The sequence below is a fragment of the Martes martes genome, assembly GCF_963455335.1.
Source record: "Martes martes genome assembly, chromosome: 16".
NCBI classification, from domain to species: Eukaryota; Metazoa; Chordata; class Mammalia; order Carnivora; family Mustelidae; genus Martes; species Martes martes.
The window spans coordinates 31,439,458-31,457,698 of record NC_137904.1 but is presented as its reverse complement, the minus strand read 5'-3'; the positions used below and the strand labels follow the sequence as shown (position 1 = coordinate 31,457,698).

The window sequence follows — 18,241 nt, the reverse complement described above, 5'->3', positions numbered from 1 at the left end:
CTCAGGCACTATGATCTAAAATCCATAAGGTATCACTAGTACATAATGTTGAGGAAATCCATCCACTTTCATAGTATTGAAACCCAACTCATTGTTATTTGTGATAAAATATGTGCTGCTCAAATACTCACTAACAATAGTGATTTCCAGTTAAACATGACAGACTGATCATACCAGTCCACTGTAACTCTCTCTCAAAGTTTCACTAACAAGACAGGGGTATTTTTATTTTTTATTTTTTTATTTATTTAGAAAGATTTTTATTTATTTATTTGACAGACAGAGATCACAAGTAGGCAGAGAGACAGGCAGAGAGAGGAAGGGAAGCAGGCTCCCTGCTGAGCAGAGAGCCCGATTCGAGATTCGATTCGGGGCTTGATCCCAGGACCCTGGGATCATGACCTGAGCTGCTGGCAGAGGCTTTAACCCACTGAGCCAGCCACGTGCCCTAAGACAGGGGTATTTTTAAAAGGCATAAACAAGAAAACAGGGAATGGAAGAGAAGATAATGGGAACAACATTTTGGAAGCTGACAAGCAAATGAGCCAGTGGTGGCTGACTTAGCAACCAGGGAAAGCTGACATTTCTGCCCCCAGTGAAGGTCCTGGCAGCGGGCCAGGCCCTTCTAAAAGGGGGAAACAAGAGGATTAGTTAAAAATCTTCATGCAAGGGACGCCTGGGTGGCTCAGTTTGTTAAGCAGCTGCCTTTGGCTCAGGTCATGATCCCAGCGTCCTGGGATCGAGTCCCACATCGGGCTCCTTGCTTGGCAGGGAGCCTGCTTTTCCCTCTGCCTCTGCCTATGCTCGTTCACTCACTCTCCCTCTCTCTCTCTGACAAATAAATAAATAAAATCTTTAAACAACAACAACAACAACAACAAAAACTTCATGCGAAGTGGAGAGGCCAAGACACTTCCTCACTCCTGGCAGCAGAGGGCGTGCGCGCGCCCCCCCGGCCCCCCCCCCCCCCCCCCCCCCCGCCTTCATCCTAGAAGCCATCTGCTCAGGAAAGGCTAAACCAGCGAGGCTCCAGCCTCCACCAAACTACATGCAGTGCCCTGCATTCCAGGCTTGGAAGATACAGCAGTAAACAAAACAGAAATCTCTGCCCTTCTAAAGCTTACATCCTACAGAGATCAATGGAAGATCCACACTATGGAATTCCAGAATGCTACAGACAAAGAGGAAATCCCAAAAGATTCAAGAGAGAACAAAACAGATTAGGAATCAGATTGATGTGGGACCTCACGGCAACCACTGAAGCTGGAAGATAACAGAACAATGCCTTCAAAATTCTGAGCAAACATGACTCCCCACCCTCAGATCTTATACCTGAGCAAATCATCAATCAAATGTAAAGGCAGAACAATGACATTTATAGCTTTAATTTTTTTTTTTTTAACCTTCCCTGTACTTTTTCTTAGGAAGCTCCTGGAGAGTGTGTCCTATCAATATGAGAGAATAAACAAAACAAAACAAAACAAAAGGCAGATATGGAATCTAGGAAATCAGATAGAATATAGAATGAGGCAGAGATGTTGGTGTTGGTGCTGGCTGCTCATCAAGCCTGGAGAGTAACCAGGGCAGCAACAAGAGGAGGAGGTCTCCAAAAGGGACATTTCCAAACAGATAATGAAAGTAAAAGACTACCTGATGGGTTTGAACATGTTGAGAAGGGATTCATTTTTATGGGAAAAATTTAGGGACAGATGTGTGACAGGCACACAGAATACTGAGCAAATAAGTATAATTTTTGTAAAGTAATCTCTACACCCAATGTGAGGTTCGAACCTGAGTCGCAGGCTCTACTGACTGAGCCAGACAAGTGCCCCCAAATAAGTATAATTATTAACCAGAGGAAGAAAAAAATTAACTGAAGAAAGAAAATTAAAAAATTAACTGAAGAAAAAAATTACATGAAATAAAATTTACTCTATGTATACAGCACATGGCTCAACTATAAAAAATATTTACCTATCAAAGGTAGTACAAACATTAAAAACAAATCTAATTCAAAAGTATGTTATAACCATAAAGGGAAGAGGGAGGGAGGGGGGGGAGGAGAGAGAAAGAGTGTGTGTGTGTGTGTGTGTGTGTGTGTGTGTATACAGAGGAAGTATAAGTAGATTCAATTCTCAATTTCACATTAGGAAAACAATTGACAATATCTAAACCTGGAAAATAAAATAAGTAACAGTATAAGCAAGATACTTAGAAATATGGAGGGGAATTCCAGAAAAAAACCAGCTAAAAACATTGACAGTTTCATCAAGGCAGTGGGGATGTGTAGGACAAGGATCTGCTCTTTTCCTCATTGTAAATTCATATTGGACAATTGGTTTTTTTTTAAAAACTGAGATATAATTTATATACAATGCAATGTACAGATATAAGTATACACTTAGATGAGTCTTGACCATTTGATTTTTTAAACACTATGTTCAGGGAGCACCTGGGTGGCTCAGTGGGTTGAGCCTCTGCCTTTGGCTCAGGTCATGATCCCAGGGTCCTGGGATCGGGCCCCGAGTCGGGCTCTCTGCTCAGCAGGGAGCCTGCTTCCTCCTCTCTCTCTGCCTGCCTCTCTGCCTACTTGTGATCTCTGTCTGTCAAATAAATAAATAAAATCTTTGAAAAAAACAAAAAAACAAAAAACTATGTTCATTTATCACTTCGATAAAAATAAAACAGGGGCAGCTGGCATGGGATTCCTGATCTCAGGTTAGGGAATTTGAGCCCCACGTTGGGTGTAGAGATTACTAAAAATAAATGAATAACCTTAAAAAAAAAATGCTCCTCTGAATTTTTTTTCATTTTCGGTAAATGAAACTGTGAAGTGATTAAGAAACCCTCCTGGGATGTCCTGGTGAGTGTCTGTAGGAGCCTCCCTGACCAGAAGAAGGCACCATTATTTCAACTGGCCAAGGAAGTTTATATTGAGAATTCCAGTACAGGCACTTTCCCCAGCTTGTGGCCTACATATTTTTAAAATATCCTTTACCTTCTTCCATTTTTGAATTAGAAATGAGCATCTGTCTTAGATGTTTGAGGAGGCTGGCCCAAGTAAAGGTGCTGTATGCCAGTGAGTTCTCAGACATTTGAGGAATGTTACGAATACCCAGCATCTTGAATTCAGGATGGGGAACCAAATTCTCCATTAAGTCTCCTGTAAAGAAAAAAAAAAATCTGAACTAAACCTTTAAATTCCATAATGTTTGCATTGGCCCATACACAACTGTGGCTTGATGGTTTGGAGGGCCAAACATGTTTTCTCCTCCAGGACCAGAATTGCTTAAGTTTAAAAACATAAATAAAATTTCAGAGACAATGTCTATTTTAGATCACATATTTTGGCACCTATTTTAGCATGAGTGAGAAGAGACACTTTGCCAAAAAGGAAACAAGAATTTAGAAGCTAAGAAACTGGAAACATGAATGAAAAATTTAGCTACACCTCAGGAAAATAAAGTAAGCATGAGAGCTACTATGCTTTTATCATCATTCTATATTCACTAAATATTCCTTTAGAAATTTTCCTAGATCTCTTATTTATTTTATCTACTTAAATGATAATCAGAACCTTTTAAATCAAACTCTACTAGGAAAAAAAAGAGAAGATTAGGGATTCCTGAAGACAGGAATATGCCTGTCTTTAGAAACTTATATTTGTAATGACACAGGATTATGGAGAAAGGCTAATTTGTTTTGCATTCAGAGCTGTTTTATATATTTGTAGAAAAAACTAGAGGAAAGAGAAAAATATATTACTACAAAAACATGAAATATAAATTTTATAGCAGTACAAACTCATATTCTATATCCTCAGGGAAAGAACAGATTTTGACGCCAGCATCTACAAAATGCTGCACAAACTGGTCTCATGCCTAATGGAGTTTTCTCTAAACCTAAGAGTCCTTTTCTGCAAAATACCTAGAGCTGAATTCTGTTGCACAGCACAAATAAAGAAGTAACAGCCAACAGACATAACCTGAGCACTAACACATAAATTATTAATTATCACAATCCACCTTTTCCCCCAGCCTTCTTGTTCACCCACTCTCATTTTAACCATTCTGGGACCTTGCTGAGACCCTATTATGAACTGAAGGTTTGTCCCCCCTCAAATTCCTACACTGAACTCTTAACCCCTGAGGTGATCGTATGGTAAGGATGGAGCCCTTATGAAAGGGATTAGTGCCCTTATAGAAAGGGTCCTCCTGAGCTCTCTAGCCCTGTCTGCCGTGTGAGGACACAATGAGAAGATGGCCATCTGAGAACTAGGAACCAGGCCCTTACCAGACACTACTACTGGTGTCTTGATCTTGGACTTCCCAGCCTCCAGAACCACAAGAAATAAATTTATGTTGTTTATAAGTCACCTAATATACAGCACTTTTGATATAGCAACCTAAATGGGCTAAGACAAACTAATTCAAGGACTGCCTGACTTCTCAGTCTATTAGTCTTCCTCTTTCTTCACTCCTCTCCTGAATCAGGCTACTTGCTCTTGTCTCTTCTTCAGATCTTTCTAGTGAAAATCCAGTCTTGGATCAGCCTCACTCCTCATATTCTCTGTGCCTGTCAGAGCACAGCTAAAGCGAGTCACCCTGGGGTGCCTGGGTGGCTCAGTTGTTAAGTGTCTGCCTTCGGTTCAGGTCATGATCCCAGGGTCTTGGGATTGAGCCCCGTATCGGGCTCCCTGCTCGGTGAGAAGCCTGCTTCTCCCTCTCCCACTCCCTCTGCTTGTGTTCCCTCTCTCACTGTGTCTCTTTCTGTCAAATAAATAAATAAAATCTTTAAAAAAAAATAAAGCAAATCAGCCCATCTCACCCTCAGAATTTAGATGCTGAACACTGCTGCCCACTAATGCTGATGCTTTGTTGTAAAGGTGCCATCCCCTCAAACACCTGAGTGGAGCCATGTGGATATCCAAGGTCATCTCATGCAGAGACTCTAGAGCACAGCAGACATACCTGAGAAGGGGCATGGTGGCCAACGCACCCGGAAGAGAGTGAGCAGCAGGATATAAGATCGACAAAGCAGTGGGAAGCCAGACAGAGCAAAGCCTTACATGTGATTCCAAGGACTCTGGCTTTAACGCTGGGTGAGATAGGAAACCTCCTGAAGGTTTGGAGTAGGAGAGTAACAGGATCTAATGGGATTTAACCTTTTAGACAAGTAAAGTCAGAGTTCAGTCTGGCTGCTATACCTAAGGAAAGACTGTGCATTGGCAAAGCTTGAAGACCAGCCTTCAGCCAACTCCTCACAGGACATTTCCATTATGATATGGCAAAGGCACCTCACACTCAACACGTCTAGGACCCACCTCTTTCCCTGCCCTGTACCACCCTGTGCCCCAAAAACCACATCCTTTTTCAGTGTCCCCAGCTCTAGTGAACAGCACTACAATCTACACTGTTATGCAAACCGGGGCCCCACAAATTCTGCTCTGTACCTCCCTGTCATTTTCTAGATCCAAACCATCACCTAGTCATGTACACTTTACCCCATCCCCAATTGTTCTCAAATCCAACCTTATTAGCTCCATTTGTTTAGGCCCTTTTGGCAAGGGCCTGTTATATGAGAGGCTCTTTTCTGAGGACGGGGGACATGGTGGTGAGCAAGGTAGACAGGGCCTTGCCTTCACAAAGCCTCTATTCTAGTGGTTAGAAACAAAGAATAAGAATGGTAATAGATGAACAAAAACAACGTCAGAGAGTAATAAATGCTGAGAAGGGAACAAATGGAGTGATATTACAGACACTCATTCCTCAAATACGACCATCATGGAAAGCTATATATATATATATAGATATATAGATATCTATATATATATAAATCTATATATATAAATCTATATATATATAAATCTTTAAAGGTTTCCCTCAGCATGATGAGGGTCAGATAAGGTCTCTGTTACTTGGTGGTGATAACTCTGTTGATGGTAGACTTTTTTTTTTAAGATTTGATTTATTCATTTGAGAGAGAGAGAGACAGAAAGAACACACAAGCAAGGGGAGAGGCAGAGAGAGGGAGAAGCAGGCTCCCTGCTGAGCAGAGACCCAATGTGGGGCTCACTCCCAGGACCTGGAGATCATGACCTGAGCTGAAGGCAGATGCCTAACCATCTGAGCCACCCAGGTGCCCCCATGGAAGGCCACTTTAAGGGGTAACTGTGACCTGAGACTGGGAAGATGAATGGGAAATGGCCAGGAGGATATTCCTGGTAGAGGGAGCAGGAAGTTGATGAGGACAGCAAGAACAGACCCCCTGAGAATGAGCTGGGCTATGATGTGCAGTGAGGCCCCCGAGGCTGTGCTCGTGAACAGGCAGAACGGCAGGAGAAGGGAACACGGAAGACAGAAGGATGGATCACATACAACTGAGGCACTGGTAGACTCTGCTATAAGAAAACCGGACCTAAGACTTTAGAATCTTTTTTTTTTTTTGTAGGCTCCCTGGAGCCCTGACCTAAGACTTTAAAATTGAGCAACTGAGGGAGTGAGAAAGAAACAAGCTTATGGGAGAAAGCTGTTTCAGATACATTATGTTTGGGATGTCCATACAGGAAGGCTGCAGGATATAGAAACCAGTTCTCTTAGAACTGGTAGGAGTTGGAGATAAACCAGCAGGCTGGAGGATACAAATGGCATTTAGAGCCATGGAAATGGGCCAGTTATCAGGGAGAGAGTCCAAGACCAGCATTTAGAGCTTGGGAAAAGGAAGATGAGACGAAAGAGGAGAAAAGAAAGGAATAAAAGGAGTGATCATTGAGATAGAAGGAAAATCAGGAGAGGGCTGTCACAAAAGACAAAGAGAAGATTTGGAAGACCAAAGGTCAGCCATGCTAAATTCTACTGACAGGTTGATGGAAACAAGGACAGCAAAGTGTCCACTGAATTTGGCAATGTGGACATGCCTGTGACTTGTAAAAAGCAACTTCAGAAAAGCAGTGAGGGAGAAACTAGAGCAGAGTGGGCTGAAGAGTAAAGAGATGAGGAGGAGAAGAGGACAACAAGGGCAGACACAAGTCATAATGCCCTTGTGTTGTTCTAAAGAATAACAGAGAAATAGGTTCAATAACTAGAGGTGAGGTCAAAGGAGGGTATTTTCAGTGTGAGAGATGCCAGAGAGTTGTTATAATGGCAGCTATCTAGGAAAGAGGCATGGAGAACAAGAGATGAGTGAGGAATTAAGCTCCTGAAAAAAGAGAGGGAATGGGACCCAGAAGCCAAGTGAGAGACTGGCCTTTGATAGGAGCAGGACACTTCTGTGACACCGGGTGAAGTGCAAAGGTGAGCCCAGAGAGCACAGTAAGGTTTGCAGACATAGTGGGGTAGTTGAGAGAGCTCCTGTGTGACTAAATGCCTTTATTTCCTCAGTGAGGTCCAGTGAGGAATGACTAGACTAGCCTGCAGACTCAACCACCAATTAGTTATCCACAGGCAGTCCAGCGAATTTTTCAATAATAAAAGTGACTATGTCACCAACCTGCTTAAAATTGTTTGGCAGCTTCCCCTTTTCTTTGGGTGATGAGAAAGGCTTCCAAATGGCTTACGAGGACCTGCAAGGCCTGCCCCTGCTTACCATGTTAGCTTCAGATTTCAGCCATGCCCTACACCATTCCCTGCACTCCAGTGCCACTGGATTTGTTTGATGTGCCAGGCTTCCTCCTGCTGCAAGGCCTTTTCATGTGCTGTTCCCTCTGCATACGCTACTCTCTCCTCCCTCCCTAAGTCACTTCTGAGTCCTTATCCAGCTCTTGGCTCAGGTGTTATTTTCTCAGGGCAGCCTTCTCTGCCCCTGCAGTCTAAGTCTGATTCCTTCGTGACACATTCTCTTGTACTATGTTCCTTCAGAACACTTAACTCAGTTTTTAATTATATGTTCTTGATGTAATTTATTTGTTTAATGTCTCTCCTTCCCACTTCACAGGGAACACAACGTCTGCATGGGCTCCCGCTGGATCCCTGACATTTAGCATAGCGACTGACACATAGCAGGAAGTCAATAAATATTGGTTGAGTGAACAGATGTGCAATATGGTTAAGTACCATGACATGCACAGATATTAACAAGATACAGGTCTCCAAGGAAGCTGCAAATGAGTGGGATTACATAATACGCACATGACAGAAATCCCTCTCTAAGGAAATGCATGGTGTTAGTTACAATGGTATCATGTGGGAAAGGGTGAGGACACCTACTTTTGATTGCATATTCTTTTGCATTCTTTGAATATGTGTGTGTGTGTGTGTGTGTTACTTTTATTTTTTAAATTTTTATTTTTTAATTATTTTTTTAAAGATTTTATCCATTCATTTGAGAGAGAGAGCATGAGCGAGAGAGCACAAACAGGGACATCATGAGCAGGAAGAGCAGCAGAGGGAGAGGGAGAAGCAGACTCCCCGCTGAGCAGAGAGCCCGATGCAGGGCTTGATCCCAGGACCCTGGATCATGACCCCAGCTGAAGGCAGATGCTCAACCGACTGAGCCACCCAGGCACCCCTGTTACTTTTAAAGGTAAGCAAACACACTTAAAGAAATAATAAAGGTAAGAAACATTAAGTGACATAAAGGAGAGAATGCCTTAAAATTCAAAGGAAAGAGGGTTACATTAGGTAAAGGCCTCAGCAGGAAAGCTTTATAGAAAAATTATCACTTGAACTGGTGACTGAAGGATGAGTTAAGGTATCAAGACAGGTGAAGAAGGGAAGGAGGAAGCAATTACTGAGAAGGAACACTGAGCAAAGGGATCAGGGCTGGAAATTACCAGACTGAAGAAAGACAATGGAGACAGGATGAAAAGTAGGTGGGGGTCCATGCAGAGGAGGCAGGAGGTAATGAAGATAGGAAGTTAGGGTTTAGGGCATAATGTGGAGTCCAGGCTAAGGAATTCTGACAAATGTGGCCACAGTTTGAACAGGAGAGTACAAGAATTAGATCTGTGCATGGGGGCCGCTCTTTTGCAGTCAGTGTGCAAGATGGACTGCAGGGGGAAGACGCAGGCAACAGAAAGGAATGCAGGGTTAGGACCACCTTAAGACAGGAACATCAATTTGATATAAGCTCTGTTTTTTGTGTGTGAGAGAGAGAGAGAAGAAGTAGAAAGAGACTAGTTTACTTTGCATTCAAGGAGAGTATGCAGTATTAGATAAGAGATATGGATACCCTGAGCCAATGTCAGACAGGAAAGGAGGGGAAGAATGCAGGCAGATGGCAGAGACGGCACCAACAGGTCTGAACATCCTGATGAGATATGAGGACAGTGAAAGAAATCCAGGTGATAGAAATTGAGGAAGAGGGACCTGGGGAGAGATGGCAGGAAAAAAAGATGAATCCATTCAGAACAATCTAAATTTAAAGAAGCAGAAGGTAATTAAGAAAAGTGGGGTAGGTGACTAGAAGGAGATTAGGACTGAGGAGGGTATAGATTATGGAGTTATTTGCATCTAGATGATATGAATTGATAAGGCATCACTTGACCAGCTGAAAAAAGAATGATGAATTTCTTTATGGGGTGATGAGAATGATGAATATGCTAAAAATGGAACTGTACACTTTAAGTGAGTGAATTATATGGTATGTGAATTATATGTCAAAGTTTCTATAAAAAAAGAAGAGGAGAAAGGATCCTGAAGAATGGAGTCAGTGATAGCACCACTCTTCAGAAATTTAGTAACTTCTCAAAACCTCCTAAGACAGTTGGAGAGCGGGGCGCCTGGGTGGCTCAGTGGGTTAAAGCCTCTGCCTTTGGCTCAGGTCATGATCCCAGGGACCTGGGATTGAGCCCCGCACGGGGCTCTCTGCTGGGCAGGGAGCCTGCTTCCTCCTCTCTCTCTCTGCCTGCCTCTCTGCCTACTTGTGATCTCTATCTGTCAAATAAATAAATAAAATCTTTTTTAAAAAGTGAAAAAAAAAAAAGACAGTTGGAGAGTGAAGTAGCTCTTTAGGAAGGTTTTTGAGAGGAGGGAAACCTGAGTGTATCCTCAGAGAGGAGGAGCTAGTGGGGAATAACTGTGAGGCTTTCAGAACATAAGACTTTCCTACAAGTTACATACAAGAGGACAAATACCTAATGGATTTCTTCTGTAGTGACATGAGCCTTCCACAGAATACGTAGGCTGGAACACGCTTCCCAACTGATGTGCAAGGACTTGGTTTATATCACTAAAGGAGATCTGCTTGATGTTCATCAGTTTTGCACAGATCTTATGAACAGCATCATTTTCATGAACAAGGAGGGCATCTGAAGATCGGTACAAGTGAGAAAGAGTCAAAATGGAGTTGTAGTTCTGGACAATAACCTGGAGAGAAAAAGGCAGAAAAAAAGAAAGGAAGAGAAAAGAGCTGTTAAGAGGGTAGACTAGAAGGGTGTCCTGCCTGGGTTCAAATCCCAGCTCTGTCACTTTCTAGCTATATGATCTTGGACAAGTTATGTGATATCTCCATGCCTCAGTTTTCTCATTTGTACAGCAGGGATCATAATTATACCAGCTCCTAGAGTTGTAAGGATTAATGACAGAATGCAAGTAAAGCACTTAGAGCAGTGTCCTACTGTTTGTAAGGGCTCAAAAAACAGTGACTATTACTATTACTATCACACTTTCTTCCTATGTTTCCTACAGTGACTTGACTCCTATTTTATCATTTCTCCAACAAGGTTGATCAACAGGAAATTGACCTATATAGAAAATTCCTCTCAATGGAAAGAAAGGAGGGGCGCCTGCGTGGCTCAGTGGGTTAAAGCCTCTGCCTTCGGCTCAGGTCACTATCCCAGGGTCCTGGGATCGAGCCCCACATCGGGCTTTCTGCTCAGCAGGGAGCCTGCTTCTTCCTCTCTCACTGCCTGCTTCTCTGCCTACTTGTGATCTCTGTCTGTCAAATAAATAAATAAAATCTTAAAAAAAAAAAAAAGAAAGAAAGGAAAAGTCTTTGAAGGTTGGCAATGGCATGATGAACCCCAACATGAGGTCAAGGTCCCTCCTTTACATACTGTAGCCACAGGGACAAACCCAGGAATGGGTTTCTGAGAGAAGATGCACAATTATCTCCTTTGGATTTTTTTTTAAAATTTTATTTATTTATTTATTTATTTATTTATTTATTTATTTCAGAGAGGGAGAATGAGTGAGAGGGAGCATGACAGGGGGAAGGTCAGAGGGAGAAACAGACTCCCTGCTCAGCAGGGAGCCTGATGTGGGGCTCCATCCCAGGACTCCAGGATCATGACCTGAGCTCAAAGTGGTCACTTAACCAACTGAGCCACCCAGGCGCCCCTCCTTTGGAATTTTTAAAAACAAGGACACCTCATTCGTTTGGAAAAGTTTAAGCAAAGTTAAATGAATTGCTTACAAAAGTACGATATAATATAATGAATGACTCCTGATGTGGTAACTTGGTATTTCCAAAGAAAGGGTGAGATCAATATTTTACCTATATTTATCTCACTGCAAAGAATACAAAATACAAAATTTTCTTTTTCTTTTTTTTTTGGTAAGTTTCATTTAAGTAATCTCTACACCCCATGTGGGGCTCAAACTCACAACCCTAAGATCAAGAGTCACATGCTTTTCCAACTAAGTCAGACAGATGCCCCCCAAATATAAAATTTTTCAATATGTTCATACCTCACCAGTTCCATAAGGCCATATAATGTGATTCATTTTCAAAGAGTTTGAGTACTGATCTTGTAAATTCTGTGTAACAAAGGCTCCTAGCCCTGATCCTGTGCCCCCAGCCATACTCATTATGATGAAAAAACCACTCAAACAGTCACATTTCTCCACTTCCTTCTGGATTAGGTTCATTATAGATTCTTCATGCCTGGGTCCATGAACAGAGTAACTATGCAACACAAAGAAACAAATACAACACCTTTCAATTTACTCAGAAAGAGGCAATGCAGAGAGGAATATATACAATACAGAAGGTTTTTTAAACACATGGGTGTGAACTAGCTCTCATGAAAGGTATGGGTGCCCTAATTGATAAAATTTAAATGTTAAATATATTGAACACGTGAATAGCCCTGCAGGGACAGTGAATTTACTGGGTACAGAAAATTCTCTTTTATAGGCCATTCCTGTAGCTGAAGACTTCAGTTACCAGGTATTTCTGTAAGTTTATGGTACAAAATAATATTCAATATTTATAATAATACTCCTAAAGCAGTAGTTCTCAAACTTTGCTGCATATTAGAATCACAGAGGGAAGCTTTAAAAAAATTCCAACATCCAGACTTCATCATAAATCAATTAAATCAGGGCGCCTGGGTGGCTCAGTGGGTTAAGCCTCTGCCTTCAGCTCAGGTCATGATCTCAGAGTTCTGGGATCGAGTCCCGCATCAGGTTCTCTGCTCGGCAGGGAGCCTGCTTCCTCCTCTCCCTCTCTCTCTCTGCCTACTTGTGATCTCTCTCTGTCAAAAAAATAAATAAAATCTTGAAAAAAATAAAATAAATAAAAATCAATTAAATCAGAATTTCTGGAAGTAAGACCCATGCATCGGAATTTTCCAAAGAACCCCAAGACATACTACTGCCTTATTGTGTTCCCCATTAGCTGGAATACCTGCCAGATAAAGATATTGTTTTGATAATACATTAGTTGGTGGGATGACAGTGAAGAGGTAGAAAACCCTGTAGGAAGAGAGGTTTGGTTTTATCATTACCTGGACCAGAAGCAGAGACACCCATGAGATAGAATGAAGAGTTTCTTCTAGGTGAAGTCACACTCTAAATTTTAAAATAGCAATTTCAGGATTATGTGCTTGATATATCAACTGTGCAGCAGTAACTATGCTGTCCGGGTAGCTGTATCTGAACCAAAAATCATGAGGAATTACTCTTACCCATATGCCCAGTTGTTTCCAGAACCTTGTTTTTGACAGAAGCACGAATGCTGGCCATATTTCCATCGGCCAGTCTGGGCAGCCTTTGATAGTGTCTGATTGGTAACTTTAGGTTCCATATCAACAAGTATGGCCCGGGCAATTGGAACTAGAGAGAGGAAAAAGACCAAAAGAAAAATATTTCATATATCTTATTCGGGTTATTTCAGAGCACAAATTTCTAGGTCCAAAAAAAAAAAATCCAAAGATTAAGGATAGAAAGATCTATTGTACTGCTTAGAAATTAAGGTGAGCAGGGGCACCTGGGTGGCTCAGTGGGTTAAAGCCTCTGCCTTCGGCTCAGGTCATGATCTCAGGGTCCTGGGATCGAGTCCTGCATCGGGCTCTGATCAGCAGGGAGCCTGCTTTCCTCTCTCTTTCTGACTGCCTCTCTGCCTACTTGTGATTTCTCTGTCAAATAAATAAATAAAATCTTAAAAAAAAAAAAAGCTTTTGGGGCGCCTGGGTGGCTCAGTGGGTTAAAGCCTCTGCCTTCGGCTCAGGTCATGATCCCAGGGTCCTGGGATCGAGCCCCGCATCGGGCTCTCTGCTCAGCAGGGAGCCTGCTTCCTCCTCTCTCTCTGCCTGCCTCTCTGCCTACTTGTGATCTCTGTCTGTCAAATAAATAAATAAAATCTTCAAAAAAAAAAAAAAAGAAAAAAACTTAGATTTAAAAAAAAAAAAAAAAGCTTTCATTAAAATTTCACGAAGTTGAGAAAATTACCACCAAGGAAATACTTGTGATAAGGGGTTAATATCCAAAATATATAAGGATTCCTACAACTCAACAGAAAAGAATCTGACTGAAAAATGGGCAAAGTATCTGAATAGATATATTTTCCGAAGACAACCCACTGATGGTCAACAGGTACATGAAAAGGTATTCAACATCGCTAATTATCAGAAAAACACAAATCGGGGTGCCTGGGTGGCTCAGTGGGTTAAAGCCTCTGCCTTCGGCTCAGGTCATGATCCCAGGGTCCTGGGATCGAGCCCCACATTGGGCTCTCTGCTCAGCAGGGAGCCTGCTTCCCCCTCTCTCTCTGCCTGCCTCTCTACTTACTCGTGATCTCTCTCTCTGTCAAATAAATAAACCTTTCCCAGAAAAGGAAATTAAAGTGGATATATGCAGGTATATGCAGATGGTTCATAATGCCTAGCATTCTACTAAGTAGAATGAATCAGTGTAGGCTAAAATGATCACTGGGTCAGGTCTACAAACATCTGTTAAGAGCTTACAATGTGCCATGTACTGTGCTGGGAACACAGAGATGAAGACAACATCAATCTAGCCCTAAAAGGACTGGTGGAAGAGATAAAACTTAATCTCAGTGTGATGTGATATGACCCACAATGCATCCACATTAACAGAATAGCACATTCAGATGTATAAAATAGCATGGGCACAGAAAGCGGCTCAGGATTGTTGAAACAGAAGACAGAAAGGGAGGGAGTAGAGGGACTGATGAATGGGGATGCAAAGGAGGCAGGGCTCAAATCTTGGAAGTCCTGGTATGCAGTGCTAAAAAGCTTAAAAATTTATCTTTAAAATAATGTGAAACTACAAATGTTCAAGCAAGTGAGGAATTGTCATATGACTTTTAATCTTATTTTTAATTAATTTTTTAAAGATTTTATTTATTTATTTGTCAGAGAGAGAGAGAGAAAGCAAGAGCACAAGAGGGGGAGCACCAGGCAGAGCAGGCAGAAGGAGCAGCAGGTTCCCCAGTGAGAAAGGAGCCTGATGCAGAACTCGATCCCAGGACCCTGGGATCATGACCCGATGCCAAAGGCAGATGCTTAACTGTGTTACCCAAGCATCCCTTTAATTAATTAATTAATTAATTAATTAATTAAATTTTAAAAGACTTTATTCATTTATTTGACAGAGAGAGAGACGGCAAGAGAGGAAACACCAGCAGGGGGGATTGGGGGAGAGAGAAATAGGCTTCCCACCAAGCAGGGAGCTTGATGCGGGGCTCCATCCCAGGATCCTGGGATCATGACCTGAGCTGAAGGCAGATGCTAAATGACTGAGCTTCTAATTTAGTTTTTAAGTAATCTCTACACCCAGTGTGGGGCTTGAACTCACGACCCTGTTATCAAGAGTCACAAGCTCTACCAACTGAGCCAGCCAGGTGCCCCATCAGAAGACTTGTTAAATACAGCAGTGGGGAAGAGAGATATGACAGACACAAGAGTTAAGGCAGGGAAATAGAAGGAATGTCTTGAAATAATCCAAGTGAGAGAGGACAAGAGCCAGAACTAAGCCAATGGCAGTGAAAATAGAAAGGGGAGAAGAGATATGTAGGAGATAAAGTAAGCAGATCATTATGTTTGATGGTATGTGGGCAGAAAGAGTCCAAGTTCTTTTTTTTTTTTTTTAAAGATTTTATTTATTTATTTGACAGGTATGAAGATGTTGAGTTTGAGGTACACATGAGGATGCAGGTGGAGATGTCCACTAATCAGTCTGCAGCTTGGAAAAGAGGCTGCAGATTTGAGAATCACTAGTGTCAAAGAAGTGGCAAATTACAAGAGTAACTGAAATTAGCCAGAGAGAACTATACCAGAGAGGATTATACCAGTGAGGAGAGATAGCCTGAGATGCAACCAGTGGAGAAGAAAAGTTCAGAGACTAAGGAGGAGTTTCAAGGAGGGAGTTTTTGTTGTTTCTTTTTTAAATATTTAATTTATTTATTTGACAGAGAGAGAGAGATCACAAGTAGGCAGAGAGGCAGGCAGAGAGGGAGGGAGAAGCAGTCTCCCTGTTGAGCAGAGAGCCTGGATTCAGGGCTCGATCCCAAGACCCTGAGATCATGACCTGAGCTGAAGGCAGAGGCTTAACCCACTGAGCCACCCAGGCACCCCTCAAGGAGGAAGTTTTTTTTTTTTTTTTTCCTTTTTTTTTTTTTTTTTAAAGATTTATTTTATTTATTTGACAGAGAGAGATCACAAGTAAGCAGAGAGGCAGGCAAAGAGAGAGAGGGAGGGAAGCAGGCTTCCCGCTGAGCAGAGAGCCCGATATGGGACTCGATCCCAGGACCCTGAGACCATGACCCGAGCCGAAGGCAGCGGCTCAACCCACTGAGCCACCCAGGCGCCCCTCAAGGAGGAAGTTTTATAGTTAATGTTATAAAATCCAGGAATGAATTGAGAAAAGAGAAACAGTCACAACAACCTAGTAATTAGGAGATTACTAGGAACTTTTTTTTTTAAAGAGCGGTGGGGAAAGGCAGAGGGAGAGGGAGAGAGAGAATATTAAACTTGCTCCACACCCAGCACGGAGCCCGATGCAGGGCCTGATCTCATAATCCTGAGATCATGACCTGAGCTGAAATCAAGAGTTGGACACTTAACCAACTGAGCCACCAGGTTCCCCACTAGGAACTTTTTTTTAAAAATTAACATATAATGTACTATTTGTTTCAGAGGTATAGGTCTGTGATTCATCAGTCTTATATAATACCCAGTGCTCATTACACCACATGCTCTCCTTAATGTTCATCACCCAGTTACCCCAACCCCTAGTCCCCTAGGAACTTTTCTTTGAGGACTTCAGTGGTGGTGTAGGGCTAAAGCAGGACTGTAGTTGGGTAAAGAGGGTTCTCCTTTGAGAATCTTAGAGGAGAAGGTAAAGAGATAAGAAGGAAAAGAAAAGCTTGCGGTGCCTGGCAGGCTCAGTTGGTAGAGCATGTAACTCTTGATCTTGGGGTTGTGAGTTCGAGCACATTGGGGGTAGAGTTTACTTAAAAAAAATTGCAAAGCTTATTCCAAATCCTTGCACCATGTACCACCCCACAGTGTGTATACGCAAAATGGAATAAAATTTTTTTCTTAAAGATTTTATTTATTTGACAGAGAGAGAGAGAGAGCACAAGCAGGGGGAGTGGCAGGCAGAGAGGAGGGAGAAGCAGGTTCCCTGTTAACCTGGGAGTCGGATGTAGGGCTTGATCCCAGGACTCTGGGATCATGAGCTGAGTCAAAGGCAGACACAACCCACTGAGCCACCCAGGTGCCCCAGGGAATAAGTCTTTAAAAAACAAAACAGAACAAATCAAAACAAAACAAGAGAAAAAAGAAAAGAAGTTAGTCATACATTTTTTGGTAGGTTGGTGAGATCTGGGCATGCTCATGTGCTGAGCGGAAGTTGCCACTAGAGAGGCAAAGGTTGTTAACACAGAAACAAAGGGCTGTGAGCAAAGTCATTCCCTAGAAAAACGGGAAGAGCTGGGGTTCAGGCACCATGTGAAGGACGTGGCCTTGAAGAGATGTCAGAGTAAGGGAGAGGAATAAGATGCATCACACATACCTCCATCTTCCTCCTCACTGAAGAATCTTTCTTTGCAAGATGCTTGATATGCCTCATTCTCTCTTTTAGAGCAGAGTCCCTGGGGACAGTGTGAGTCAGTATATAGAGCATCAAATACTTCAAAACCAATCTGATTACCACACTGACCAAGTTGCACTGTTACTACTGACATGCTGAGAAGCAAACTAGGCCTATTCCCTCAAAAAAGTGAGCAACCTGTAATAGAAGAATATAGGCTTTGAGAACCACTACAGTACTGATAAACAAGGAACAAATAAAATATCATATGTACATTGATAAAAATATAACTTAAAAATGCCATACATATGGTGTTATAGATGAAATAGTTATGTTGTCTAAGGAACTAATCATTCAAGGAAGTTGTTTTCTTTCTCTACATGGTTTTGGGATTTGGAATTTACTGTACCCAAATGCATTCAAGGACAGCTCAATAGTTACTGAAATCTGATTTGTAGTCACTGTGTCCCTAAGCATGCATTTAAAACAAAACAAAACAAAACAAAACAAAATGAATGCTAGTTGAAGGAATTCCTAGTTCAACTTCAACTACACGGACACACAGAACACAGAAGTTAGCTCAACAATTGTACATTTAATTAACATTAATTTTCTCTCTTTTAACTAATGACTTTCTTTCTCTACCGATCACCTTCTGGCCTGGTAACTACAGTAACACAAGAAATATGTGCGTTAGCTCAGGTAGAGAGCAAGGAAGACAAAGCTTGGAAAGGGAGGACTAGATGAAATAGGAGACCGAGCCTTCACTAGTTTTAACAACGAAAAGAGAATTTTTGGTAAAGACCTCACACCAGGTCTTTGCAGCACTGGAAAGAACAGTGGCTTTCGATCCAGACTGTACTTACAGTTTTCCAATAATCCTGCAAACTAGGTATTCTCATTTAATAGATAAGGAAACTGAGACTCTGAAAGGTTATGTGACTTTCACAAGGCCACTGAAATAGAATAGCAAAACCAAGTTTCTCCCTTTCTCCGCTAGCCCGAGGAGCTCCCCGTAAACCCCA

The 18,241-nt window shown here is 42.0% G+C and overlaps 1 protein-coding gene across 1 annotated transcript in view; it reads right to left on the bottom strand.

The window, feature by feature from the left end:
- The window catches only part of TUBD1 (tubulin delta 1), a 26,145-nt gene extending 8,740 nt beyond the window's left edge, over positions 1 to 17,405 (bottom strand). The window contains exons 1-5 of the mRNA XM_080827473.1: positions 17,199 to 17,405; positions 12,848 to 12,995; positions 11,628 to 11,844; positions 10,073 to 10,304; positions 2,999 to 3,163 (exon numbers count right to left, since the gene is read on the bottom strand). Of these exons, the coding sequence (XP_080683599.1) occupies positions 2,999 to 3,163; positions 10,073 to 10,304; positions 11,628 to 11,844; positions 12,848 to 12,995; positions 17,199 to 17,370 (934 nt within the window). The 5' untranslated portion in view covers positions 17,371 to 17,405. The remainder of the gene's footprint in view (positions 1 to 2,998; positions 3,164 to 10,072; positions 10,305 to 11,627; positions 11,845 to 12,847; positions 12,996 to 17,198) is intronic.
- Between the last annotated feature and the right edge of the window lie 836 nt (positions 17,406 to 18,241).